General features: G+C 39.1%; 2 protein-coding genes across 6 annotated transcripts; both read left to right on the top strand.

Annotated features, from left to right (window-relative positions):
* Positions 1–112: 112 nt before the first annotated feature.
* Positions 113–16389, top strand: syt14a (synaptotagmin XIVa). 2 transcript variants are annotated; one of them, XM_084683297.1, is made up of 9 exons: positions 128–140; positions 4913–4960; positions 7952–8104; positions 9687–9902; positions 10308–10576; positions 11503–11952; positions 12494–12683; positions 13381–13437; positions 15796–16389. In XM_084683297.1, exons 1-9 carry the CDS (start codon positions 128–130, stop codon positions 16107–16109), a joined length of 1710 nt encoding a protein of 569 aa, XP_084539423.1. In that variant the 3' UTR covers positions 16110–16389. The 2 variants fall into 2 exon arrangements, with proteins under 2 accessions (XP_084539424.1, XP_084539423.1); XM_084683298.1 differs by lacking the exon at positions 13381–13437 and having other exon boundaries at positions 113–140.
* Positions 16390–21042: 4653 nt separating this feature from the next.
* sertad4 (SERTA domain containing 4) lies at positions 21043–27041 on the top strand. 4 transcript variants are annotated; one of them, XM_084674125.1, is made up of 5 exons: positions 21043–21594; positions 22723–22986; positions 23486–23651; positions 24449–24564; positions 24822–27041. In XM_084674125.1, exons 3-5 carry the CDS (start codon positions 23504–23506, stop codon positions 25551–25553), a joined length of 996 nt encoding a protein of 331 aa, XP_084530251.1. In that variant the 5' UTR covers positions 21043–21594; positions 22723–22986; positions 23486–23503; the 3' UTR covers positions 25554–27041. The 4 variants fall into 4 exon arrangements, with proteins under 4 accessions (XP_084530251.1, XP_084530260.1, XP_084530268.1 ...); XM_084674134.1 differs by having other exon boundaries at positions 23483–23651; XM_084674142.1 differs by lacking the exon at positions 22723–22986.
* The last annotated feature ends 889 nt before the right edge of the window (positions 27042–27930 follow it).

Genomic DNA, 27930 nt, shown 5'->3' with positions numbered 1-27930 from the left:
TCTAACATAGGTGAGCATAAATGACAAACGGTATCATGTGATGACGCCACCCTCCGTTCCCACTCGCTTGCATTGCGCCGCTCCCCCTTCTTGAACGCCTGCTTTGGTTGAATCCAAACAGAACATCATGGCGATTGATGGTAAGTAGGCCAATAACGCTACTTCTCTTATTAGTATTAACTCACTTTGAATATAATGCACGCTGACGAGCGTTTCGTCAACCAGAAACAGAGGCAAATTAAAATGGTTCAAGCAGGGACTGAATATCGGGATCTTTACGGAAATTTGCAAAAGTTTTAATCGTTTGGTCTCTTCTGAAGGGTTTGGGAGGAAGCACGGTGTTATCTCACGGTCTGTAGGATACTACTGTAAAAATGTAATAGCGTACTGGACGTGAAAATAATGTGGTGCTGAAAGGACAGCTCTCGATGCGTTGTTTCTTATACACCCCATGTTCGCTTGGAAAAGCGGGACATGTAGGCATACAGTAGTTTCTATTTTTAGCCTGATTATTGCAAGTTCGACAAATCGTAAAGCTACTATATATCCAGGGAAGACGGTTGTTATATTGTCATGTGTGTGTCGAAACCTTAAAGGTTTTAAAGAAATCGACCGAACATAATTCACAAGCGGACAAATGTTTCTGAATTGGTGTTCCACACTGCCATCGAGCCCCATTTAGGAGCCTAGTTCTGTGCTCTATTCAACCTCAGTTGGTCTATCATGCCATGTTTCTCCTTTTCACGCTGATGGTTTTCAATAGCAAGCTACCAATTAGCAAAAATTGCAAATATATATTGATTAAGCAATTTAGGCTCAATGTTTGGCTTTAAAATTATGCCATTGTAACGTGTTTATGTAGTTTAGTAAATGTATAGCTTTTTAATTAGCAATCTATACTGCCTATGTGCTCATGACTTCTGTTGTGAACATGTTCAGAATGAAGAATAATTCCATTAGGGTTATTTTCATTTGATTTTACGTTTCACTCTTTTGTTTATGTAATACTCTCAAATGTATATGGAACTCTGTAGCCTACTGTGTATCTGCTTGGTTTCCACTTATGACTCCCACAGCAGCACCCACACACTCATCTGAAATGCTGTTTCCTGTCTGCCCACAACATTGTTGTGCTCAATGAGCACTGCAGTGTTTTGTATATACTCTTTGAACAGCTCTACTGGTTTGATGTTTGTCTTGATTTGACTTGGAAAGGTGTGTTGACTTTATACTGGCTAAACTGCTTTAATAAAATAAATCAAGCCTACAACTTAATGTGTACAGTAGATTACATAGTGTAATCTAGGTTAAACCATTGTCAAGATGGTGTGGAATAGCTGAATGTTTTAACCATATTTTATTTAGCAGAACAAAGACTTAAGTAGCCTATACATCACATTAGTGGATAAGGGATCAATAAATCAAACTATAAATCCAGGAATTGCTGTGGGTTTGTCTGTCTGTGGCTTGATGATCTCAGAAACAAGACATCGTTCAACAGGTGTATTGCTCAGGACCCAAGCAGTTCGCAAAGAACAAATATAAACTAATTTGCCACCAACGGGCACTACACTAGCATTAGCCACCTAGCGTTCAACTGGTACTGCACTATTTGTTGGAAACACACCAACAAGACTCATATAAACTAGTTACTGTATATGGAACAGAAACTAAATCCACTTCATCACTGAGCAGTAAGGGGGCTAAAAAGTCAAGGATTGGTAAACTGTTGTAAGGATGTCTTAACGGGTAGAAAGGTCAAAGTGTGGATTTGTTTTATAACACATAGTGTTAGCTACCTGTTGAATAGTCTGGCTTTCAGTGGCTAGTATTGGCTAGCTAGCTGCCCACAGGACTACAGCAGGAATATATTCTACAAACGCATACAAAAACAATAAAACTCTTAACAGGCATAAGGATGCCAGAGTTGGTTTTGAGGAGTTTTGTAATTTTCAGATATACAATACAGTCGTTAGTGGAGACATAGTATATGATACAAATAATATGATAAATGAAATGTTATCAAATTTAGATGTATACATATACTGTGTACATTGTTTATGTTTAAATGTACTGAATACACTTTTGGAGGGCATTGAGAGTCTGCTGTATCAACCAGAGCGGGATCAGATGAGAATGCTTTTTGTAAAAAGTTAAGAACTGGCTAGCATGGATAAACTGAGCTAACAGATTCACTGATAAAAAAGACAATATGTGTGGGCTATAGACTTTTTTCAGATAAGACCTTTATTTTTTAAGTGTTTATCTTTTTTTTTCTTATTTTAGACTTTTCTCAGATGGGGGGTGGTCAGGAATGTGTATCTGTAATAATCATGTGTACTAATCATTTCATCAAAGTAAATTACTCAGCTATGCACAATGTGATTCTTTGATTACTTAGGAACTACATAAGTAACTACATTTCATAAAAGCCACTAATGGTAAATTCAGCCTAAACTCACAAATATACTTTTATTTTGTAGTCACACTTCAAACATAGCATTTGAGTGTTTTTTTATCACTGTTGGGTCAGTGGAATCTTGAATCTTTTTTATTCTTCGTGCCATAAAACAATAAACAGGACAAACGTAGGTCCTAAAACTATTCAGATTTGATATTGCTAGCACGTGTGTAGGTGTGTGTGTAGGTGTGTGTGTAGGTGTGTGTGTAGGTGTGTGTGAAACAGCGTGAGTGCCTGTGCTCAGTAGGAGTGGGAGTGTATTATCTGGGATTAGTGTAGCATTAGCTGACAACGAGGTTCAGTGCTTTACTGGGATGTGAGGAAAGGAGAATGAAGGCTGCAGAATCAAGTGGTTCAAGGACACCACCGTTTCTTTATCCGTATATCTTAAACCTCAACATTGTTAAATCATTGTTATCCGAAGGATATTACTGATGTTTGAGTCGGGATATACAGTACTTGAACTGTGTCATGGATCCATTTAGTGAGAAACCTGTTAAATGTTGGAAGCCATATCAGACAGCTAAAGCTGTACATTACAGTGTATGCATACTGTATACAATCTACATGTACGTGTATGCATACTATATACGATCTACAGTATAGTATATAGTATATAGTTATCAGATGCATTGTGTATACATTATAATGCAGTATAATAAAACATTTGACAACACTGATATTAAAACTAATATTGAAATGGTTTCTACATACAACAGTGTGTAGAAACTTACATCTTACAGTAACTGTGAATGGATGTTTTTGCTATTATTCCTTTCTGTGGCAATATTTAAATGGCTGATCCAAACCATAGTTTGAACCATCAAAGGAGAAATATATTCCTATCTGTAATCTGACTGAAATGACTGTGACATAGATTTCCATGCATTGTACAATAGTTACTTTCTAGGTCATTTTGTATCTAAGACATACTCCTGGTATCTTTTGCTCATCCTGAATGCATGACTTGGCTCCCTAGTTTTTCAGTGTCTCTGCCTCTGCCCCTGTCCTCCTTCTGCTCTTTTTTAGAATGTTTATTTTGCACTCCTGTGATTCCTCATGGGCCTTGTACTAGGAGAGTGTAGGCCTGAACCCCTAGGTGGAATGTTTGATCTTTTGGGTACACACATGCATACACACAGATAGAGACAGACACACATACAAACAGATCCAAGTATCCTCTGTTATTGTTGAGTGATCAAGATTTGACAACATATCTAGAAAGATTGTGTTTGACTGTGTATGTTTTCTGGCTTTATAAAGGGGTTGGGGAATGAATAACAATGCCATAAAAATGTATTGTGCCTTATGAATGGGATAATGTGTTTTCACATTATGGAGTACATGCGGTCTGTCACTAAGGTAGCCTTGCCTGAAGCATCCTCTTCTCTGTGACCTTACACAGACTGTACAAAACTTGTCTAACAACAGTTGTTGTTGTTGTTGTTTTTCTAATTTGACTTTGTGGTTTGGCAGCAGTTAAAATAACTCAAAATTTTTAATTCTCACTTTTGATGGAATATTGGAACAGTAGGTCGGTCCTAAAAATGTGTCACTTGGAATACATTTAAAGAGTGTTTCCAATGCTGCCAGGCCGAAGTAACACAGAGAATAACAATTTATGTTAATCTCCCAAGACACATTCAGATTTGTAACATTCTACAGTGCAAGAATATCACACTGAAACAATCCAAGATGTCCTTAATATCTGCATGGAAACAAAAATACTGAATGTTGATCTAAAAATGGCGTTGCCAGTCCACTATACTTCAAAGAATGTCAGTCATCCAATAAAAAAAAATCTTACATGTACTAGTAGTCTGAAAAATTGTACAATTATTTGGTGTACTTAACATCTGGCGATATATAAGTAACATGACTGACTGAACTCAAACAGTTCCATGTGAAATCAGAAAGAGCATCTCTGACTCATGTTGTGTCGTGGTACTGATGGTCAAAATGTTTATTCACTCCGGACACAGCTGTACATTAGCTCTTTACAGTGGGGACATGCAGTCACTCTGTGTAGTAGGAGTTCTGGGTACATGTATATGACTTTGGTTCAACTCTTAGACACTCTCATTCTGTAGTCTGATATGGGAGTTCCATACAGAGGTGGTCTCTGCGGATTCATCCTGGAGTTCATACAGTAAATTGACAAATAAGAAAACAAATGAACTTATCAGTAAACACAGTGCCGTTTCTGGCCATTCTTGTGCCCCAGGCACCCAATCTACACCCCTGTCGGTGGCGCTTTAGTATGAACGATCTCATGCCGTATCAGTTGTATGGCATTAAATGGTGCTCTTTTTGTATCTTTTAATTCTTGTGCTGGTCTTTTGTGCATTTCAGTCCCCAAAAACATCTTCTGTCAAACATCCTTGTTACCTGGTTGTCTTTCACTTTTCACTCCATCCAGTTGTGGGTCTTTAAAATGCATTTTCATTACAGGTGGTGAGCGCAACTGTGGAGTACATGAGCTCATCTGCATCAGAAAAGGTAGGGGGCGAAAACACAGGGACTCATAACCCCAGACAGCTCCTCCTATGTCACCTTCCTGTAAAAAAATCCCCAATCATCTGGTTTGTCAGGATGGTCATGTCGGTTTCTATGATTTGCCATGCTACATCTGTCTAACTTCATCTTGTTTATTTTTTTAAATTTTTTATTGTTGTCTTTTGGGCCTCATCAAGATGTGAGGTGTTTGCAGTGCTGGTCCTAGCACACTTGATGCTTCATGCCCTGGCTTTAAGGTGGCCACCATTTCCCAAAAGCCACCTCTTCATTTCTTCTTTGAGGGCTGCCTACATAACCTATACGGTTGACCGGATCTGAGTGCTTGGGAGCCCTCACTTTTGACAGTCACAGTCAAGTCTTGTTAGTATTGCATATGTGAGCACACGGAACCTGTGGACATGGAAAGTTTGGACAAATAATTTATGTAACTGAAAATAGTACAACTGGTTTGAGATGAGAGAGTGCACAAATCTTGAGAAAGGCCTCACAAATTGTTCTGACCTTAAAAATATGACATTCTTGTTTTCATAGAGCAATGGTTTGCTGCAAGGTGCAATTGTTATCCAAGGAAATCTCCATCTCTCAGAGTCTTTCATATTGGTTACGAGTGATTTGGGGAATTCTAAATTTAAGGTTGGGACATTGTGGGTCGCAAGCATATTCAATTTACAGTGGTAAAGCAAGACAAATGTATTGGATGAGGATTGATTTGGATCCTTTTGATCCAAATCATAATGGTGTTTTACTACACAAGATCTTTAGAATATGACACATAATATCTCACCTGTTTAAATGAATTTAGGACATTGGGAATCAAGAAACTGTCAAGTTCAGTATGTTAATAACACGTTGTGCACCTTGGATAACATTGCTTGTTGTCACACAAAATCATTGATTTGCATATACTGTGTGCTGCTGTGAAGGACATTCTGGACGTTATGTAATGGGTAAATGCCCTTAGTGACCCAATAACATGATTGAGAACAACAATTTGCAGCTCTACTGCACCCTTCAATTCAAAAGTTAGCATTTACTATTCTTCTGTCCACAATGTAATCTTTAAAGGCGTATATGCTCAAATAAATAAATAAATAAACTCTACATCCTGATAGCAATCAATAAATCAAATGCTATGACAGTACAATAAAATAAATCTGCGGCCATTGCATGACTGTAATAAACAGGACCAGTCGTTTGGACTGATTGCAATGATTGGATGATATTGGGACTGAGTGCAGTGATTGGATGGGCTACTTGCTTGTTTACCTACCTACCTGTGCACACTCTGTCCATGCACTCATGCAGTAGTCAGGCATGTGTTTTGGGGTGGAATATTTTGGGTTGGATACATTCAAACTTAAGCCTTAACTTACCTACCCTGCATTTAAGTGAATATATTCTGTCCACAAATTTTTTTATAGGAAAATACATCAAGGGGTATAATTCATTTCATTGTACTTATTTCTTTGAGAAAAGATACCATGAAAGTCAAATTAAATACATACAGTACAATAATTGTAGCAGGACTTTCAATGCCCATGAGGCGAACCCGTCTGTCACATTGACCCCAGCTGACCCAGTAAATTAGTACATGCAGTATCAATAATTTTATTGCGCGTTACATAAAACAGTTGCTTTCCAGTCTGTTCCACACTCAAATAAATCAGACAGGATAGGGCAGAGCATAACAAATTAAACAATTAATTTTATTTTTTCTCTACTTCCTCTACAGTATTTGAAATTATTTAGTGCCCCCTTTAAGTTCAACTTTTGTGCGTTGCAATTTTGAAATCGATCTACTCTGTTTATATCAAAAACTGATCTCAGTTTCAAACATACCTGTCAGAAAGCACTGAACCACATTCAACAACAATTTAGTTTTTGGGAAATGTGTCTAACAAAATTATCTAGTTACCTGTGTGTGTAGCGTTAGTAGAAGCTAGCTTGTTCACCGCAGCAGCATGTGTTGACCTTGGATTGGCAGTTTATAATGAAAAGGTCTGTCCTTAAACCACTGATCAGTTAACAACAATTAAAGATAACAATTACTTTATTACTTTTATACTGTTTGAAATGTTCTGAATATAATACAAATGTTTGATCTATACCTTGCTATATTAAGTTCATGAGCACATAAATAGAAAGAAATATTCCTATCTACTGTCATTATGCTGTTTTCTTATGCCTGCATAGCCATAAGGTTGGTCTTTGTAAGGTGCGACTAGGAAAGGCCTGTGTCACTAATGGAAGTCAGAGGTCACAATATTTCCAAAGTGTATACTGCCATGCAACTTTGAAAGAGGAAAATAGAAGGAGTAACAAGGCCATTTCTTGGAGCCCTATCTAAAGACCTCAAGAAAAGCTATCTAGCATACAGTGTCATTTTCCTCTGCCTGCGAAGGCTATGCTAATCATCTTGTATCCTGCCATTTTGTGATACAATATACTTCCTTGATTTCCTGTATTCATTGTCCTTTCTTCTGAGATACTCAACTTGAGTGTATCAGACACTTGCACCTTACATATGTAATAAATAGATTGATTTTTTCTTGAACTTGTCTTAACTATTCCCTTCATTGACTTGGTACTTTCAGAGTAATGGGGTATTATCTAATACGTCTTCAATATCAATACACTGGTGTGGACTACGGACAGCTGATGCGGTCCCAATCCATACATTCACTCAACTAATCTATTTTTAATTCTACCTTCTCTAGTTATAACTCTTCTTTTTTTTGTTGCATGTAACTTGTTGCCCGATGGTTTCTTACGTTCAAGCCTTGAAGATTCTTAGCAGAAAAGATGCAGATTTCGAACAACCCGAGAATTAGAAAGCCATCTGTCTGTTTGCATCCTCCATTCTTTTTTCTTTTCAGATGGAATGGCCTATCTAAATCAAGGTTTTCATTTTCTGTTTTTGTATCGATGACAATAATCTTAATTGATTCTATCTTGTTTTTCACCCTTTTGCAGTCTCTCCAGAGGCACTGGGGTTTCTCACAGCCATCGGAGTCTTCATAGTCCTTATGATTCTTCTGTTCATGTACCTCAACAACAAACTGACACCAGGGAATGCTGGCAACCTGCAATGCCTTGACAAATTTGGGAAAACCAAGGAGGTGCAAGGTAAGATGTCTGGATGCCACACATACATGAATGCCAGATTCCACACCCAGAGAATCTTGACAATGCTCTAAAAGAAAAGCATTAACTGGCCCTCAACAGACTTCACCTTGTTGCAAGATTAAATACAATATGCTTTCCAAATGTGTAATTGAGATCACCATGTTGAGTTTAGAGGGAGTTAAGTTTTGGTTTAACTAGTGGTAAAGAGCATTAGGAGACTTTAAGGGTAGGGACCTTTCTCTTCCTTGTTCCTGCATTGGAAATATTGCCATTAATATGCAGTACATTTGAGAGGCGAGTGTAGAGTTTCATAACACCTGTAAGTTGGAACTGCACTTTCACCCCCTTCTTTTTCTATCTGTTACCTTTTTTAATGAAGAGACACAGACAACACACATATTCTTACACACACACAAACACACACACAGATACACACTTCCTAAACCATAGCATTTTTTTACAAAGCAGTACTCTTCTTTCCAAGATTTTGGCCGACATATTCTCCAAATAGCCTGAATAACCTGGATCTCTTCCAAACAGTAGGCACTTCTCTATCAATAAACAGGTATTTCCATCAAGTCAAAGATATTTCAGAAGCTGATTCATGTAAAACTCTGACCTGAAAAGTTGAACAGGCTTGACATAAAAGGAAAAACAATTCTGACAATACCAGGACGATAAACAAGACTTCATTTTATATCATTTCCTGCCAGAACTTTCTGTCTGTGTCCTCAATTTGGGATTCAGTCACATAGGGTACTCAGGTTCTGTGTCTAATTTTTCCTTTCTTCTACAAGGTGGTTTTCCTTAAGTCCTTTTGGCTCAAGTGGGGTGCTACCTTTTTCAACGAGCGGTTAAGTTAACTACACTGTTTTTAAAATTGTTTAATTTCAGCACAACTCTTGAGTGTTCCCATTAATTTGTAACCGGATATGAATCTGAAACTACTTCCATGACAGTCCAGCCCTTATTTCACATTGCCATCCTCTGCCATTTTAACTCAAATCTGGAGCCCACTTTGCATGGAAACTTTAGAACTATTCAACAAAATATTATTTTTATGGCCGGCATGGATATTGTTATGATCTAAGCTTTCTTGTCAGATTCACGGTGATGTCATAGAGGTGCTCTGAACTCATGTTTTATCTGTCATAGGGTTTCATTCAAATGAATGTGCTGCATGTCTTCAGTTGTTAAATTAACACACTGATGATAATATAGTTTGACCCATACAGTTGAAATGAAATGAAGGTATGCCAATTTCAGATCAGTTGTTACAATGACAACATACCTAGTTAATTAATGCACCTCTGCTACTCTCTGCTGTTGGTGGACTGTAACAACGATCTTTTAGATATTATAAAGATAATAAAACATATATTTGGCATGTATCTACCAAATATGATGCATGATATGGAACATGTGTAAGTATCCATTAGACTAGAAGGCAGAATCAATCACATTCATACCAACTTCCTGTGTTCCTACTCTCAGACAAACCTCCCTCAAATTCAAGTAATTTGAGTTGAAGGTTTATGACACTCAAAGTTACCACACCATTTGATCTCTCCCTTCCCCCTAGACAAGGTCTACCCTGATGAAGACCTAATTGATTCGTCTGACAGTGAGGACGAAGTGATGGGCCAATACCAGGAGGCAGTCAATCGTTCACAAGGCCTACAAGGATGCAGGACAAACCCTCAGCAGCAAAGGGGCTATTGCTGGGAGACCAGGCAGAAATACAGCCCTCTATCTGTGGAGTATGATGGTTACAGCAGCGAGGCCTCTGTGGAGGATGGTGAGTAGATACTGGTTCAACTTTAGTCAATAACATGTTGTTACATGTTGAACTAGTACTTACGTTATGTTAATTTAACTCTACACTTGCATCAGTTGTTGGAAATATCCGGGTATGACCCATTTTGGAAGTGTAGTGTTTGATAGACAAACAGAATGTATTTAGTAAAATCCTTTTAAGGTAGCACATCTGATGTGTTATTAAGAAAGTGCATATGAATCTGAGCTATGGTTTGTCACACAACTTATGCGGAAACAGTATGCTAGGCTCATGTGCCAGTATGTGCCAGAAAAGTAAATACAATTGGTAACGGTGGTTCATTGTGAGCCCAAAAAGAGTTGTATTTGCTCTTGTCTATTGTGTATGTGTTAAACTAAAAATGATACGCTGTCTTTGGACACCCAGCCAACTGCATCCAGAGGATGCGGCGAACGCCCCCGCTGGACGAGCTGCAGCCGCCGCCCTACCAGGATGAAGACGGCTCCCCACGGATGTCCTGCTCACCCTCGGACTTGGGCGACACCAAGTGTGACCTTTCCTACACTGATAGTCCCCACCACTCCTATGGCAAGTGCCCAAGTGAGGGCAGCGGAGGTCAGGAGATGGAGAACTACTTACACAAGTGCTATGAGGAGGACGTACCCAGTGACAGCACAGCTGTGCTCAGCCCAGAGGTGAGAGCGTCAGAAAATGATTTATTTAGACTTCTTTCTCCATGTTTGTCTTTTGATCAAGGATAGCATACTTAATGTAATTGTATCCAATGAATCTTTTAACTTTTTATTTAACATAGTAATAGGGTTAGTGTTATTGCGCACAGATTAAGAGCATACGTCTGAGAATGAAAAATTGTTTTGAAGTTCCTTGTCTCATTCAGTTGTTTTCTTTATTAAGGCCTAACTCAACTCACAATTCTTGCCAGAATTTCTAGTGGTATCTATGTGTTCACTATATAATAGTCATGTCAGACTAATTAGGCTACATGACAGAACCACAGCAGCATAAAAAGAAAAATTGCTATCCAGATATCTAAATAAAAGGAATACTATTCTAACAGTGAAGTCATGTCAAATGCACATCCCTAATTTGAATGTCAGCGTTTTTCAGTTGAAATGTTCAAACTATCAATCATTCCATAGATTCACTTTACATTGAAAAAAGGATCTCCCTGTCAGTAGTCTGTGTGGTAAATAAGTCATATAAATTGTTTATGTTTTTATCTCACAGAAACCCTTGTACAGGGCATGGTACAAGAGCAAAGATTCACATCAGAAACCAAAGGTAACTCTGATCGTCCTGATTCACGTTCACATGTGGTGTGAATCCCCTACTGTGTCTTTTATTATGGTCTCCAAAGTAGAAAATAGAGAACTTAGTAAGCATTAACTTTACACATGCGCAACTGTTAAGAGGCTATCAAACATATGTCTCAAACGGTCGTTTAAGTACCTAGTAATTCTTTGCTGTATAAGTAGCATTGATTGTGGTCGTGGAAAAAACATTTTGGAGCGTATACAATACAGTATGCATTGATTAGCATATTGGTATAGCATTGTTTTTTTTTTGTTCATTTTAACAGCTTATTGTATGCCTTCTTTAGGACATGTCAGCAAGAGGGTCAATGGTGCTGCTCTCCAAAGGCTATGAGCCGGATCCAGTGGCCAAGTACGGCACCCTAGATGTCGTGCTTGACTACGACTCTGGGGACCAGCGGCTCACAGTCACAGTCACAGCTGTCACTGACATCCCCGCCCTTAAACGTACAGGCAACATCTCCTGGCAGGTTCACATGGTTCTTCTGCCCACTAAAAAACAGCGGGCAAAGACGAGCATTCAGAAAGGGCCTTGCCCTGTGTTCACAGAGACCTTCCGATTTAGTCACGTGGAGTCAGATATGATCGGAAACTACGCTATCCGATTCCGCCTTTACAGTGTGCGACGGATGAAGAAGGAGAAGGTACTGGGAGAAAAGGTGTTCTTTCTCACTAAGCTGAATCTTCAGGGCAAGATGTCAGTACCGGTTATATTGGACCCCTGCTGTGCACTTCCGGTGAGTAGATCAAACTAGCCTGGCGTTTCTCAAAGGGTTTTCTAAACTCTTATGCCTGAAGACTGTTGTGTTACGGTATACATTTCCATTTATTTTTGTCTTTCTGACTTGAATTGTCTTTCATTTTATGCAGTTAAATGCCAAGATTTATGAAAGAAACAGTGCATCAGTTTTTTTTCTTCTTTCATGGCAACAAAAGAAACAGGGAAACACATTTTGACTGTAATGGATTACTTAAGTAACTTAAGTACTAAGTATTATGTTACTTAATTACTTAAGTAATTTAAGTAACAGAGTACTTGAAGTGCAAAACTAACGCCTTAAATTACTTTTTTATTTATAAAAAAAGTAATATGAGTAGTCGAGTCTAACGTATTACTTTAACGCAGTTCCTCCAACACTTTATGAGTAGTCTACATATTTCTGTGGGACAGTGATAGAAGGATATTCTAACATTTCTTATTTACATTTTTAAAACCAAAGTCCTGCTGAATTGTTATTAATCTTGCTCCTGAATTTGCCAATACCTACGTGTTTGCAGGGTAGTGAATCCCAAGGCAGTCTCTCAGAGTTGTCATGCAGCGGGAGTGCTTCTTCATTCCAGACAGTCAGTCAGGGCTCCATGGCAGAGATCCTGGTGGGTCTCGTGTACAACGCCACCACTGGGCGTTTGTCGGTGGAAATCATCAAAGGCAGCCACTTCAAAAACCTGGCTGCCAATAAGCCACCCAGTAAGTACACTAAAGCGTTCTACAAAAATATTTGAAGTAGCTGAAAACAGGGAAAGTATCGAAGAAAATAGCTCAAGGTCAATAGAGAACTAACATGAAATAAAAGATTCCATAACTCTAAATTCATACATTTGTGTCTCACTGTTAAGAAAATCCCTGTGTACAATTATAGAGAAAATTTATCAGACCAAAAGACTGAAGAACGCTCAATAATAGTTTATGGTAAATAGTAATTGACTTCTATCTTTTTACCATTTGTCCATGTCTGGTTAGTGATAAGGCCACTTGTGCTAAATCCATCAGTTCACCTGTTCAAACTCTTAATTTGAACTACCCCTCAACTTCGGAGCAACTGCATTGCTAATTTCACATATCCAAAGTCTGAGACCATCAGATCTCTATTCATGCACTACCTACTGCACAACCTACTGCAATCTGTCCCTTCTGTTTTGATCCTCCTTTCCTTTCATATTCCCACCCAGCCCCCAAGTTACCAGAGGATCCAGCAAGTTCAAACAATTTTAGACCCTTGTTGAACTTTGTGTGATACTGTTGACTTTTTGACCCTGTTTCTCTCTCCTGCTGTTGTTTGTGTTCTCTCTCTTTCTTTTTCTTATGTCTGCACCTGAACTCTCACCCCACCTATTGACATCTTGGTCCATTGTTTCTCTTACTGCTTCCCAACCCTTGTTGTCAGATGGGTTGTTCTGTTGTCTAAAACACTTGATAGGTGGACAGGTTTATATTATCAGAGGTGAGTCTCTGTCTAGCAGACTGAGGTGTCTGCCACCTTCCCTACCATTACTCTTTCTCTCACTGTATTTTTCACTCCAATATAGCTTATGCTCTGCACCAAGACCTGCGTGAAGTTAGCCCCCCCATGCAAAAATTCCCCAAAATAGTCTAAATCGTTTGCGCTCCGTTTACGCAGTTAAATTGTTTGTTTGTGCTGTCAGTTTTGAAATATTAAATAATATTTTTGAGGTCATTCTGAGGTCACTCAGCACCCCGACATGCTGCGAATTCACTCAAAACAGTCTTGTATATGTGTGCTTTGTTAGTGCCTTAAGTTTTAAGTATGTGCCACAAATGAAGCGGCACAAATTAAACTTTTACCAGCACATACCAGCACATACCAGTACATACCAGCACTTACCAGCGCAAACATAACAAAAACAGTTGAACCTATTTTGAGTGAATTTTTGAGGATGTTGGGGGGGCTGGTGAGGTCATCCCCTATAATTAAACGTCTAATATTTCAAAAACCAAAGCAGCACATAAAAAACTTTGAACGGCACAAAAGCACAAACAAACAAGCAAAACTATTTTGAGCAAATTCTGAGCATGTTGGGGGGCTGAGAGACCACTTAATAACCAATAAAATACTATTTAATATTTAAATAATGACTGCAGCACAAATTTGAAGGTTTACTGCACAAACGGAACACAAACGATTGGACTATTTTGCCTACGTTTTGCGTTGGGTGAGGGCCTACTTAATGCAGATTTGCACCTAGTTGTATGTACAGCGCACTTGGATGGCAAAGTATTCTCATGGATGTAGGAGATCATTGACTTCAGAGTTTTATCATTTGACATGGGTAGAGACAAGATTGAAAAAATCCAACCTTGACACAAAAACACCATTGAACCATTGAGCCTGTAACCATTATATACATACTGTATTTTCTAGCCTGGTAGTAGGTTAACATTTTAGCACTAGGACTCATCCATGAAGAGCTGATGCTAACCCAGATCCTTGTATACTAGTTAACTGTATGAATGGGAATACTGTATTCTGTCATATCATCCACCATGTTATGCTAATTATCATGCATGCTTCTCCCAGTCCACCCTTCGGCCTTGCTCCCTGCTTACTTTTATTTTGGTGTGGTGCAAAACTGCTTGCCTCTTCAAAACAAAGCTTTTTTGTCTTCAGGCAAATGTGACACTTTATTGCACACAAAATATGTGTACACAAAATTATATTTTTGAAGATGCTTTCTTTAAAATAAAAATATAATTATTTATTCATTACACTTCGAAATGCAGTCACTCCTATTATTTTACTAATCATTCATGAAGCAGCATGGACAGAAGATGTCGTGGTGTTTGCTTATTGATTGATGGATAAGATTGCATAGAGAGTATCATTTGACATCACTGATGAACCCTTAAGTCCTACCAAGCCTTATCCCTTTGGGATTACAATTTGGGATGGAAAAAGCCAGTTTTCAATTGTAACATTCAGTTAGACACATCAGTTGTCTGTCACAAATGCTCTCATTTGCTAACAATGCCAACAAAGTGCTGGCCAATTGAGATATCCACAGCTCAACAATCGAAGCCATGAAACTACATATAACAAGGAAATCAATGCTATTTTAGAGGTCCTTTTATGTCAAAGCGCTCTCTTTGACATAAAGGTGAAATATTAGGCAGTGAGCTACACTTTTGAAAACCACAGCTGGCTCTGAAAAGCATAGAATATCCTATAATTAAATCCTTACCCACACAAACACAAGTGAAGATTGTATAACATCATTGTGAAGTACGGTGGTGGACAAAGATGAAACATCCTTTATGATTGGTACTCTCGCTGCAGTTTCTTACAATTTGATATTGTGGTCTTTGTCGTCATCAGCTGTTCTGTCGGGGTGTACAGCAATGAAAAGAAAGGGAAGTGGAAAAGAAATCCTGAATGTTTGCTTGAGAATAGTTGAAAAGGAATGGCTCCCCACTGGGGGGTAATTTGATGAGTTGAATATGGAATGATTTTTAATTTGCACTGGGATTCTGAAAGAAATACAAAATATTAAATATGGGTAAAATGTCTTCGAAGTGTCATGGTTCAATTATAATTCTATTTCCCTTTTTCTCTTTGAGCCATGGTAAGGCTCATCCTAGTATTGCAAGTCATAAATTATCTTATGCATTGTGGTGCTTTTTGTACTTTTTTTTTGCAAATGCAAATCAAATGGACTATGATCACCTTTAAAATGTATATTTTACATTTCAAACATTGTAATTACTAGTATTTTAATCATGTAAATGCCATATGATACTGTTTGAAGTGTGTATGTTGTCATTTATCTCTATTCTCTCTCCTCAGATACATATGTCAAGCTGACCTTACTGAACTCAATGGGCCAAGAGATGTCCAAGTGTAAGACATCAATATGTCGCGGACAGCCCAACCCCATGTACAAGGAGACATTTGTCTTCCAGGTTGCCCTGTTCCAGCTGTCTGATGTGACCCTCATCCTCTCTGTTTACAACAAACGCAGCATGAAACGCAAAGAGATGATTGGCTGGATCTCATTGGGTCTCAACAGTTCTGGGGAAGAGGAGCTCACCCATTGGACCGAGATGAAAGAGTCCAAAGGACAGCAGGTCTGCCGTTGGCATAGTCTTTTGGAATCCTAGAGGGGCTGAACAGAGGAATGGATAAGAGGGGAGTGTTGAAGGGAAGCTTGAAGATGTCTTTGGTCTGGCACATGGCACAGGCTTGGTACTGTAACTAGGAAAATGTGCCATGTGAATTGGCCAACAGCCCAACACTTGACTGAGCTTTATATGTTTTTGCACCCATTGTTCTGCAGAATTATTTGGTTTTGTCGTTTTGAAGGTGATTGGTGGACAGTTTGACAAGCAGTGATGTTGATAACTGTTTCACACTTGCTAAAACCCAAGTTGTTTGGTTTGAATCAACTAAATATATTTAACTAGGGTTGGTGATGCGGTTAAGAGGTTATTAAACATGCTGAAAAGTTTTCAGTTTCTACATTTAACTGTGGAACCTTTTTTATCACCTGAACCTTGCGCAGCTGCTGTGCCAACCAATAGATTTGTTATAGATGTCAGCAATTCTTCACAAAATGCTTGAGACATTTTTTTGGCTCAAAATAATATGTAGGCTAATTTCGCTTATTCAAAATATTTTGGTAGAAAAGCTGGCTAAAGTGATGTTTAAGAAATGTGATTGTTGAGTGTGGAGTCAGACAACTTCAGGTTGTACCCCTCTAGTGGGCAAGTAAGGGAGGAAGCGATACTGACATGCAAAGAAATGACACCTATAACACAAGCTATATAACTTCAACACAGCGCATCAAACACTATTACACTTGGCTGGATTACAGAGAGGTTCTCTCAATCCCATAGTTAAATATTTTGGTCAAAAGCACTACTGGTCTTCCATATGAATAACATGCTTATTAACCATGTTGAAGTAAATTATCTGGGTTAACCCCATTTAAACTAATCTGGCGAAAACCCTGATTTTTTGAATGATAGTTGTAAATCATACCTTAGTGTTATTGTCCACAGTACAGACCTCATTTGAAAAAGTGATTAGTCATCACATTTCAAAGGCTTAGTCTTTATAATAGATGATACTGTCATGGTGAGTGGCAGGTGACACTATAATGTATTTGAAAACTCGATAGGTGTTTTATTAGCATCTACCTGTGCAAGCTCATTTTCTATTTTAAGCACTTTAAATTGTATGAAGTGGATTTAGCCACGTTGATGCCAACACTTGATGCTGATCAAGGAAATGTTTTACTTTATGGTTACTTTTACTTTTATATTTCTGATAGACCTCTATATTTTTTGTCACCCTTTCCTAATTTTACTTACCCCACTGCTATTTGTTATTGGAAACCACTCACTTGCCTTATATGTTGAGCTTGGGCACTTTGTTACCCTGTCAAGAGGAAGAATCCATGGGATCCTGTTAGCTTTTTCCCTTAAGGGTAGAGCACACATGGTCGGTTTACAGAAAGCACACAGCAGTCTATGAAAATAAATGAATTGCGACTAACATTGATTATATTTCAGAAATAGAGCCTTGGACTTTGGAGTTTGTAGGCTACATTTTTGTTTGCCAAATTAACAAGGGTGACTGTTATTAGTTACTCCATCTTGTCCACGGAAAAGAGTAGTTGTTATTGGCTGTGTCTGTTGTGGTGCAACTTTGCAATGTGCAGCTTATCAATTAGAGTGTGTATTATCAAAGCAAGATAATGTGTTTTAAAAATAGGGGTTGGTAACATTTACATTCTTGTGGTGGTGGTTGCTCTTTGGGTGTCTGTGTTTGTTTCGAAAATGTTGAACTTCTCACTTACAAATTGTTACTCATTGTATACTTTATATCGATATTTTCTAGATCTATTTTTGTATCAATAATGTGGACCTTTTTAAAAGACAATATACGGTGTGAGTTAAATAGTCTGGTGAGCAATATGCTATTACAGCCATATCTGTTCATCCAGTTTAGTTGGCTTTGATTTGGTTCAGTGTGTATGCTAGAATAAACACCCTGTCCTCTATGTTCAGTGGAAGTTCTAAAGTTCTAAAGTAAAAGTCTGGGAAAAATAGGGGGAAAAATGCTTATGTCAAAAAAAGGTTTTTACTAACCGTGATTGTAGGTGCTGTGTCAGTAGGTTGTGGTGTTTAGCTGGTATCCATCTCAGACGAGACAGAAATGCAAAGGTAAAAAGAAAAGCTAGTCAAAGTAACTTGTCAAGTAAGATTTTGTATTGGTGTTATGTTTGTAATAACACAAAAGCACAGCTTTACCTTGTATTCCTTCTCCTACCCCCAACTGCACTTACTCTTGTTCTTGCTATTTTAAGCTTGTGACAAATGGCAAGAGACAATATCAAAACTTGAATAACGTGAATATTGTATCAAGCAAAGCTTGAACCTTGCCACTGGTTATTTCTTTAACTATTATAATCATAAATAGGCCTACTAGCACATTCAACACATTATCAAGGATTTAAAGTTTTACTGATCTGGGCTGCGTTTCCCAATAGCATCATAAGCCTAAGTAGATCGTAGAATCTCGATCGTACGATTGATCTTAGTTTTGCGGTCTGTTTCCCAAAGCCATCTCAATTTATGTAGTAGCCTAGGCCTAGGCCTACTTAAAGAGTGCTCCGCAGTAGCCTAGTCGTACAGCTCGCTAGAGATCTTACAGCTGTTAAAATGGAACAGGGATATGTTGACGTGAAATAGGGCCTACACAAGTTTGATGCTGACAAGATTTAATTAATTAATGAATTCATTAATTAGGTTGGTTTGTAAAAATGTATCTTTCAAGTTCACAAGGAGTTGATAATAATTAGGCTACCCTACAATAAATGTAGATTGTAGATAGATAAGTAGTAGGCTACTTGAGGCTTGTAGGCTATGAGCGTTATTACGAGCATGTTTGGGAAACTCGAATAACGAATGTTCAATAAATCGCTTGTAGAAAATGCTTTTAACAACTAAGATCAATCATTATTGTAAAACGAGGCCCTGGTTTGACCTTGGTCTGTTAAATCACTTTCTTTTCAACGTACGACTTGAGAACACATACCAGCACTAATGTCACACAACCACCCAAGAAAAACAGGGATTCCAGGCATTGGCATAGTCTATAATTAATAAAAATGACCAGTGGGAAAAATTCAAAATTGACATGGATGTTGTGACCAAAGAGACGTCTCTGTGGTAATGATAGAAATCACCAGCATTATTAAATTCCCTTTGGATAATGGATTGTGGCAGCCATTGGATGTAGGCTAATTAAGGCTTTAAGGAATAAATACTACACTTGGTGTTTTTTCCATCAGTGACATGCTCTTGCAGTCACTGATGGAAAGCTGCAACACTGATGTCCATCCCCCAGTAGATAGTTGGGGGTGGAGTTAACCAGCTTTTGTTCACACCCAGTACCTGCCTGTGAGAGGTGCGAAACGTCAAAACATCCAAATACCAGCACACGTCACATATCATGAGAGGCTGTTGCTATGGCGATGTTGGGCTTGGGTAGTGAAAAAGTGCCAAAAGAGTAGACCAATCTAAAAAATTAAAATAAATGATTTTGATGAAAAGGATGATTTCCAAATGAACACAAATATTTGTAATCAAATGACATAATAACAAAATAATATAATAATATAATAAAAAAAAGAGGGCGTTGACCAAAGATTTGAGATCAGGCCACAGTCAACAAACGTCCACCACTGGCTCTCCCTTCATCTCTTGGCATATGCCTACTGTGAGGCAATTACCATTCTTGATTCACCTGAGTTGAGCTTCCCTCCACACCATCTAGGAGGATGTGGTCTTTGTGGTGGCCGCCATGTTAACTTAGTCCTGCCTGACACCTCTAGAGGACCCAAAGGTCCACCCTAACCCTACACTTACAGCACACAGCCTCTCGTGGTGTCACAGCTTGTTATTAGGGGCATTGGTTGCAATAAATGTTTGCAGAAAGTAATAGCGAATTAAAAGGTACAAATTGTTCATAATGGATTTCACAGATGTGGTATGTGTTAGGCCCACCCTTTTGCAGAAATTGTCATTTCATATTGTTGGGGTCTGTATTATTTAGACAGTACCCTTTCATAAATCTTTCACAAGGTGTGTTCCTGATACGTAATAAGAGTTGCGACTGTACACTTGACTGAAAGAAATGTACTTGTTTATAACTAATTTAGTGTTTCAGTTTCTTCTGCTTTTTCAAACTGCCTATACCACCGATTCTATCGGTGCCTTCCTTTTTTCTTAAGGATGTTGTTTTCAAATGGTGTAAATGTACTTATTTATGTCATCTTAAATTTGACAGATTATTGGACAGTATGATTTCTGATAAAGAGGATTTGTATTTGAGATAAAAAGAGGACCAACCTTTATGTCTCAGTGTTTTCTCTGTTTGGGGGCCCAGGGGGGGGGAGGTGGGGGGGGGGGGAGGTGAGGGGGGGGGGGGTGAGGGGCAACAGAAGACACCAACTACATTTTAGCTGTCATACGTGATTGTTTATCTTGCAGTTTCTGCTGCAGAGTCCGCCAATCTTTCATGAGTTTGTCATAGAAAGATCATAGATAATTTTCACAAACCACTCATCACAGCAATAGGCCAACACCATTTCAACTTCACACTGTCCAGTGAGATCTGTGGCTCAAGCGCTTTGATCTCACTTTAACCAGTGATATTCAGATCCACATTGGGCCAAGTCAACATGGAGATTTTTTGGGTATCTGTGTCTAAGCAATTGCAAAAAATCAGTGTAAACAGTAGCACTAGCCTATGTCATTCACATGTAGGCAATAAACTGTTGGCTACAATATAATTAAACGTTAAGGACCCTCGCGAGTTTACAAACTGGGGTGTTTTTGTGAACATTCCTTACTGCACTTGCGAGAGTGGTTACATTGAACTAGTTAGTAGCCCAATCATGAAGAGTCAATCTGCAGGAATTGGCGCTCATCCCAAAGCTACATAGGAAAAACAAAACGTTTGCCGGAGAAGCTTTGGAAAATAAGACTCGGCAGTGGGCACTGCTGAATCAAATGGAAAATACATTGCAGATGACTGGGCTCGCTCCCTCCCTAATATGCTTCTCTTTGGCGGATGTCGCCACATCAAACCCTGTGCGTATGTCATTCTAGAAGGGGACTACAGCAAGAACAGAACAGATTTGAAAAAATTGTTGACAGAGAGATGGGGCGACGTCGGTGGTCTCTCCAGACGTTTACAACTCTCCTTCCAAAAGAAGACGCTTTTGCACATTGTCAGCGAAGATTATCTTACTTGCTGCTTGGAAAACCAACCTACATGGACTACTCGAAGTTACAATGAACCATTCTCTCTTTATTCTACTACGGAAAAAGTGTTAAGTAGGCAACATGATCGACCTTTTCTGAAGAAAGCGCATAGGTGTATATGACGGTGACATATGTGAGACAAGTCGCGCGCATTAGGATACACGGATTGTCATCCGTGTTGCGATAATGTGACAACGGTCATCGTTTTTCAAATACCAAAAATATTAAGATATATAAATAACCTATATATTCACTTTGCTACAACTGCACAAGTGGGGAGAAGAAGGCAACGTCGACCAACTCAAAGGGGGTAAGTTATAGGCCTACATGTGTTTTTATTTCTGTCACTTATTTGAATAAATACCTTTATAACATTAGGCCTACATTTCCAAAAACGATCGGACAAGTTCAAGAGGATCGAACTGCAATACGCCTATCTTAATAGTGAAATCTCATGGATTATTTCACAAAAGACAAGACCGTTTTTTTAAAACTATGTTGTATGCCAACGATTGTTTTGTGTGTGTGTTGTGGAAATAATAAGATGTGAATTGGTGTTAAAATGCGTATACATTTTGTGAACTTGGTTTTAATCAGTATTCCACTATACTGCACTTCTGTATTGCTGAAAAATAATAGAATGAACCTTCAATCTAAGAGGTGCTCTGCAGTTTATCTGCTGTCACTTCATCATGTGCAGAGATGGTATTGGATGTGGTTTATGAAGTGGCAGAAATATTACTGCTGGCTTCAAAGGAATAGACTAGGTTGAATCATTACTGTCATTCTGTCCTTTTAAGTGTATAATTTAATTGCCCTCTTAATTGCCCTTTTCCGGATTCCCCTTGCAAAGAAAAGACACAGAGGATATGGTGTGAAAAAGCCTTTCTTTGACATTAGTATCTATCTCCTTTGAACTGATCCTCTGAATTCTCTCTCTCTTCCCCTCCCTTTTTTGCAAAGTAAACCTTCCAAAGCCGAGTGGGTTGGCAATAAGGGTTGGACGCAGTTCACCTCCGCTTACTGCCAGCAACATCTGGAGTCACTTCCCAGAAATTCCACCTTTGCTATTTGTTTCCCTTAGAAGGAAAAGTGTCAGATGGAATTCAGATAGCTTTTCAGGCCGCAGGGAGGATGCCATAGACAGACCCTCCAGCTCATCTGACATGCATTGGCAGGGGAGGGTGGTATTGTTTGAGGAAGCACTCATATTTTTCCTGACGGCGGCGGTGACAGTTGTCATCTGGTTCAGAGGCTGCAGGCAGTTACCCACGCGGGGGGGGGGGGGGGGGGGGGTGTACCTAAGAGATATCCATGCCAGATTGTTTTCCTTTAGTCCCACCCTTCCAGCCATATGTGTATCAAAAGTCCTCACTGTGTCTCCCCTACTCTAGGGTTGTCTGGCATGACACCATCCATCATATCTCTTTCTCAGCAGACTCTTCTCATCATGAAGGATTTCAACATGTAGACAGCCTTCAGCCCACTCAGCCATTCATCTTCCACAGCAGGGCAAAGAAAATCACATCTGTCGCCCTGTTTTGCAACACTGAACATAGCGGGGGAAATGTTTCGTAGATGGATACAGTCTTCAAAAAATATATATATATTAGAGGAATTCAACAATTGTGTCACCTAGCAGGTAGTGTCGTTCTAACATTAGTTGAGGCCTATTGTGACTGCAATGAAAACCCCAAAGAAGGTATGAGATTACAGGACATTTACATGTAATTCTACACACATTTATGAAGGGTCAGCCACATTCTAGGCCAAATACACATTTCTCATCAATTGATTTCTCGTGATACATCTTTTCAGTTTTTTTTTGTTGCTGTAATGTATATTCCACCAGAATAGCTAATTTATGTTGATCTGGCATTGTGACGGTGTGATCACATTTCTACAACGCCTCATTAGTTTAATACTGGATGTCATTGGATTTGATAAAAGTTATTTTCAAAATGTTAATTGGGAATTAACAATAGTTACTACCTTTTGTCATCTGTTTGGTCTTAGTAAGGGAATATATATATATATATTTTTACATTATTCTTGTGTTATCTGAACTACATAATCTAGTGAGCATGTTTTTACATATATTGCAAATATCCAGTCACAAAACCTTTTCCCTGCTATGATAAGCTTAAAGCTGCCCTGCCTTTGAAGAATGGGCTCTTACCTTTAATGTCCTTCCTCAGCAGACCAGAGAGGACTGAGAGATGACCCAAGTCTTGTCAGTAAAGCCTTCCCTGAACCCAGAGGGAGACCCCCTTCTCCTGCAAAACCAGCACTTACGGGAGCACTGCACCAAGACCTCCAAAGCCACTCCCATTGAGTCAGGGGGCCCTAACAAGCAGCTGGTGGAGGGTAGGTCAACCACACTGGCTCAGATTGGACATTTTTGCTGCAATTGCTAATGAAGTCATGGAATCAGAATCAGTGACTAACTTTAACCCAAGTTTTCACCAGCGTTTCCAAAGCAAGTCCCCAGAACTTTTAGTTCCCAGAACTACTTTTCAAGGAACTGCTACCCATTGTTAGCCGTGTTTCCAAACAGGAACTTTCCCCAGAAGTTCAAACACATTTTTCCACTGACTATATTTATATCTAGACTTGAAATCTTCAATTAAATTTGGATACAAATGAATATGATTTGCAGTGTGAAAAAGTTTACGCTTGCTTATAATGCCATAGTTTTTAGAATAAACTCAGATTGCGGTTCACTGATTCCAGTTGCTGCCGTATAGTAAAATACATAACCCGGAAAAACCAGAAATTTGGTTGCTGATTCCTGTGGTGGATGCACAGTGAGTTGCAGGGTATAGCTCCTAGTTCCAGGGTATAGCTCCTAGTTCCAGGGTATAGCTCCTAGTTCCAGGGTATAGCTCCTAGTTCCGGGGTATAGTTCATGTGGTTGAAATGGGGCTTTTGAAGATATCTACTCAGGGGTTTTGGAGTTACTAATATATATTTTATAGGACCCAGTGGGAGTATATACTTTATGCTCGACTGAACTTGAATTAATGTTCAAAGAACAATTTACCAACCATCCCTGAAAGAGTGGTACTATTACAATATGTGCATTATCAAATGTGCTCCGTAATTTATCAAATTATTTTCATTCTATGTTTCTGAATAATTAATGAACTTTTCTCCCACACAAGAGCTCCCCTCTAGGCGAGTGCCAGACCATGTGACTATGTCGAGGATTGCCTATATTAAGAGGAAGTATGTGGAAGATGAAGATTCATACATCACCTTTAGGAGCTACTGTAAAACTGTACGTTTAAATCCACCTTTCTGATAACATCTTTTTTGTGCAAACTTTCTCTGCGTCTGTCTAGTATAATCAAATCAGATTGGTTGTTGGGGTGCGCATTCGTCTCATGTTATCGCTGACATATATTAATTAGCAACCGGTCCTCCTAATCCTAATCAGGACCATAAAAGTGCTTTTTGAAAGACTTTCGAAGAGTTTTTAAGAGTTTCTTCCTTGAAGTCATAACAAAGTTAATTCTAAAAAGTGATGTCCCACAGATGGCACCGGTGATTGAGGAGCGCGCCCGAGTGCTCCGGCTCTCCCTGGAAAAACTGCGTTTCATTGACTACCCTGAGGCCTTCCTCCGGCGCTCTGTCCTGGTCAACAACCTTCTGCATCGCCTCCGTGCTGAGATCCTGCTCCAGAGCGACTGGGGCCTACCACAGGACCTGAGGGTCCCCGCCGCCTTCCCCTCATATCTCATCGCACCAGCTGATGCCACGACGCCCTACCTGGCCTTTCATGGTTCTCTGCCCCCGCCCTGCCTGACCGCACAGGGACCCCCCTTACGCAAGCGGTTCCGGCTGATCCGTGGAGGGGAGCTTCAGCCCGAGTGTGTCCAGACTTGTGGCTGCCTCTACACGGCTGTAGCAGACCAATACCTCCATTTACCCTTTTCAGTGTACAAAACTGTGGCTAACAGCTGCTCCTCTGCCCCGCACCCCGCCTCTTCGTCGTCCCCCTCTATCTTCCAACTAGGGTCTGGTGAGAATAGACTGGGAGTGGAACTCGATGTAGAACGCGATGATGGCAATGAGGAAGAAGAAGAGAGAGAGGAGGAAGAGGACAGGGAAATGAGAACAGCTAGACTTCAGATGGCATCCATAGAGTGGCCAAGGCCAAGGAGCAGGACTAGGACCTTACGACTCAGAAGAAGAAGAAGGGAAGCAGGGGAGGGTGACAGGGGAGAAGTGACGGGGGATACAAAGGGTGACTTTACTAGAAACTGAGTAGTCACAGAGGGGGACTGGTTGAGATTTATGTCCTTGTAAGATAATTAAAAGGAACTTACTCACTGATAAAGTTACTATATTGGGATTCAAATACTGTAAGTGAGCTGCAGCTTAGCTTTGCACTGTCTCTATAAACCCCCTCAGTACAAAGAGGAATTGAGGCTCTCCTATTGGTAAATCTGGACCTTAAACTGTCTATGAAATTGAGAGTAGGTTGAGATACATAAAATGTAGCATATTAAAACTTCATATTTAAAGCAGTTTTGAACAGGTTTGGGATAAAAGTAGTTCCTGTTGATTGGTATAGGCAGATGTAGTTAGCAAGACTCTCAGGCTATTGACATGTTGACAAGGATGAGACTGTATTCTATGCTAGAGCAAACTATTTTGGGAATTGCTGTGAGACACAACAGTACAACAAAACATTTGTTTTTCACCAACAACAAAAAAAACACGGTGCCTTTTTATTTTTGTATATTCTTCTGTAATAAGTACTGTTCTGTGCTTATTCTTGTGACTATGTGTCTTGCATTTCAAGTGACTGCATCACACCAATACCGAAGGACACGTAAAATAGCTGGAAAACTATTCTCTGAAAGATTCCTATTCCGTAGCTGTGAGGTCACTGCACTTACCGTATGCTTGACCTTACTTCATGTCAAAGCACAACCTAACCCGACAACAAACAAATATTTTTGAATTTACAGAAAATCCCTACTTCAAGGGGATAACTCAATTTACTTGTACTTCGGAGCCCACTAAAGTAAATAATTGAAATGTACTTTTGAATATGTTGCACAGCTTGATATTTAACTCAGCAGAGAAGCAAAGTGCAGAATTGCTTGTTTGAGTTAAGGCAGTCGACCACTGTGGTTGATCAATCCCAGTGTACAATTTAAGTCTTTAAGTCTTTGCAACAGAACATGTCCTTAATTCACAATCAAAATCATCAACAAACTGCTCATATAATGAAACCTAATGACAAATTGACATTTGATCTTAAAAGAGAGTCTACATACATTTGTAAAGATATAACTATTTCAACACACAAAATGTCTGTAGGTCTTTACTCCTGTGAGTCCCTCTGCTCTACAAAATGGATAGGATCATTACCTTGTAATTACAAGTTAGTTTCCTTCTAATTACTTAAATTGTTTCTGAATGAATCACCATTTGTAGATAAGACACATGGAAAATTGGGTTTGAAAAAATTGAAATGGATTCACATAAATGTTGGTTTTGCTTGCAATTCTTTTTTTTTCTTCTTTTTTTTTCTTTTGCAAAGTGCTTTTTAGAATCTTAAAAAATTTGGAACAAAGACATGCAAAAGGAAAAAAGCAATACACATATTTCAAAATACGATTTCAAGTTTCAGAAAGACATAATTGTTTTGTCTGTACAAAACATTTTACAAGATAAAGCTATTTTTACGTAATTTCTTTGTTTGAAAACTGTTCTAAACAAATAAAAGGATTTTGAGTTTCATATTTCTAATGTCAATTTTTCTGAACTATTTAATGTATAGCTTGATAAATTATAGGTGACAAGATAAAGAAAAACCTAAGTGTAAAAACAATACAGCTATTGGCCGCGTTTCCCAGATTCGTTAAGAAGCTTTTAACGCTTCGAGCTTCTTAGGAACATTCTAAGAGCGTTCTGGGAAACGCGACCATTATCAGTGTGCTGCTGGATCAGTCAAACTCCATTTTTGATCAAGATAAAAGGTTCTGTGTTTGAAAAAGGATTCTTTATTAGTGAACAGATCCACTGAGCTTAAGTTACAAAGACTGCAAAGTGGCTAGTGTTTTAAGCGGAAATGTGACTATAGTGACTGAATTTAGTCTGCCAACAAGTGCAGAGACCTGCATGCTTGACCCCTCATTGTGTCAGCTCTCTTTTTGCCTTTTTATCTTGATCTGTCTCTCTCCCTCTCCTTCACTCCTCTCCCCACACACACACAAACATCCTGCCAGCTCCTAAAGCATAGCAACCCACAGTCTCCATCATGCACACACACACATACACACACACACACACGTGCCAGACCGTAGAAGAGGGGAGATGTCATTTGTCAACAGGGAACTTGTCGGAAGCTCATTGTTGCTATGGGAACTGTCTGTTGGCAAGGTCTGGTTTTGCATCACAAGGCCCTCAAATAGGTTCCAAAGCCTCACAGGTCTCTTCCCCCTCTGTACATCCATCCAGCTTACCTCCTCTGAGCTCAGTGTCAAGTACAATGCCAGTCTCTCTTTTGCCATCATCTTTTTTCAATTTATACTCACATATGTTTATTTTAGCCAAAACTACAGACTAGGGCACCCTCAGCACCCTGACCCCTTGTCTTGTAGGGAATGTTGTTAATAATGTCACAATT

This window comes from Hypomesus nipponensis, chromosome 3, assembly GCF_054491055.1.
Source record: "Hypomesus nipponensis isolate SF chromosome 3, ASM5449105v1, whole genome shotgun sequence".
NCBI lineage: Eukaryota > Metazoa > Chordata > Actinopteri > Osmeriformes > Osmeridae > Hypomesus > Hypomesus nipponensis.
This window is presented reverse-complemented; position numbering and strand designations above follow the sequence as displayed.

What these genes read in the sequence shown, in the direction of transcription:
- sertad4 (XM_084674142.1), top strand. Translation starts at nt 23,504, where the DNA reads ATGACCCAAGTCTTGTCAGTAAAGCCTTCCCTGAACCCAGAGGGAGAC. An exon ending in TAACAAGCAGCTGGTGGAGG is followed by an intron (nt 23,652 to 24,448) that starts GTAGGTCAACCA and finishes CTCCCACACAAG; the next exon opens with AGCTCCCCTCTAGGCGAGTG. An exon ending in TTAGGAGCTACTGTAAAACT is followed by an intron (nt 24,565 to 24,821) that starts GTACGTTTAAAT and finishes GATGTCCCACAG; the next exon opens with ATGGCACCGGTGATTGAGGA.
- syt14a (XM_084683297.1), top strand. An exon ending in GAAAACCAAGGAGGTGCAAG is followed by an intron (nt 8,105 to 9,686) that starts GTAAGATGTCTG and finishes CCTTCCCCCTAG; the next exon opens with ACAAGGTCTACCCTGATGAA. An exon ending in GGCTGCCAATAAGCCACCCA is followed by an intron (nt 12,684 to 13,380) that starts GTAAGTACACTA and finishes CCTTGTTGTCAG; the next exon opens with ATGGGTTGTTCTGTTGTCTA.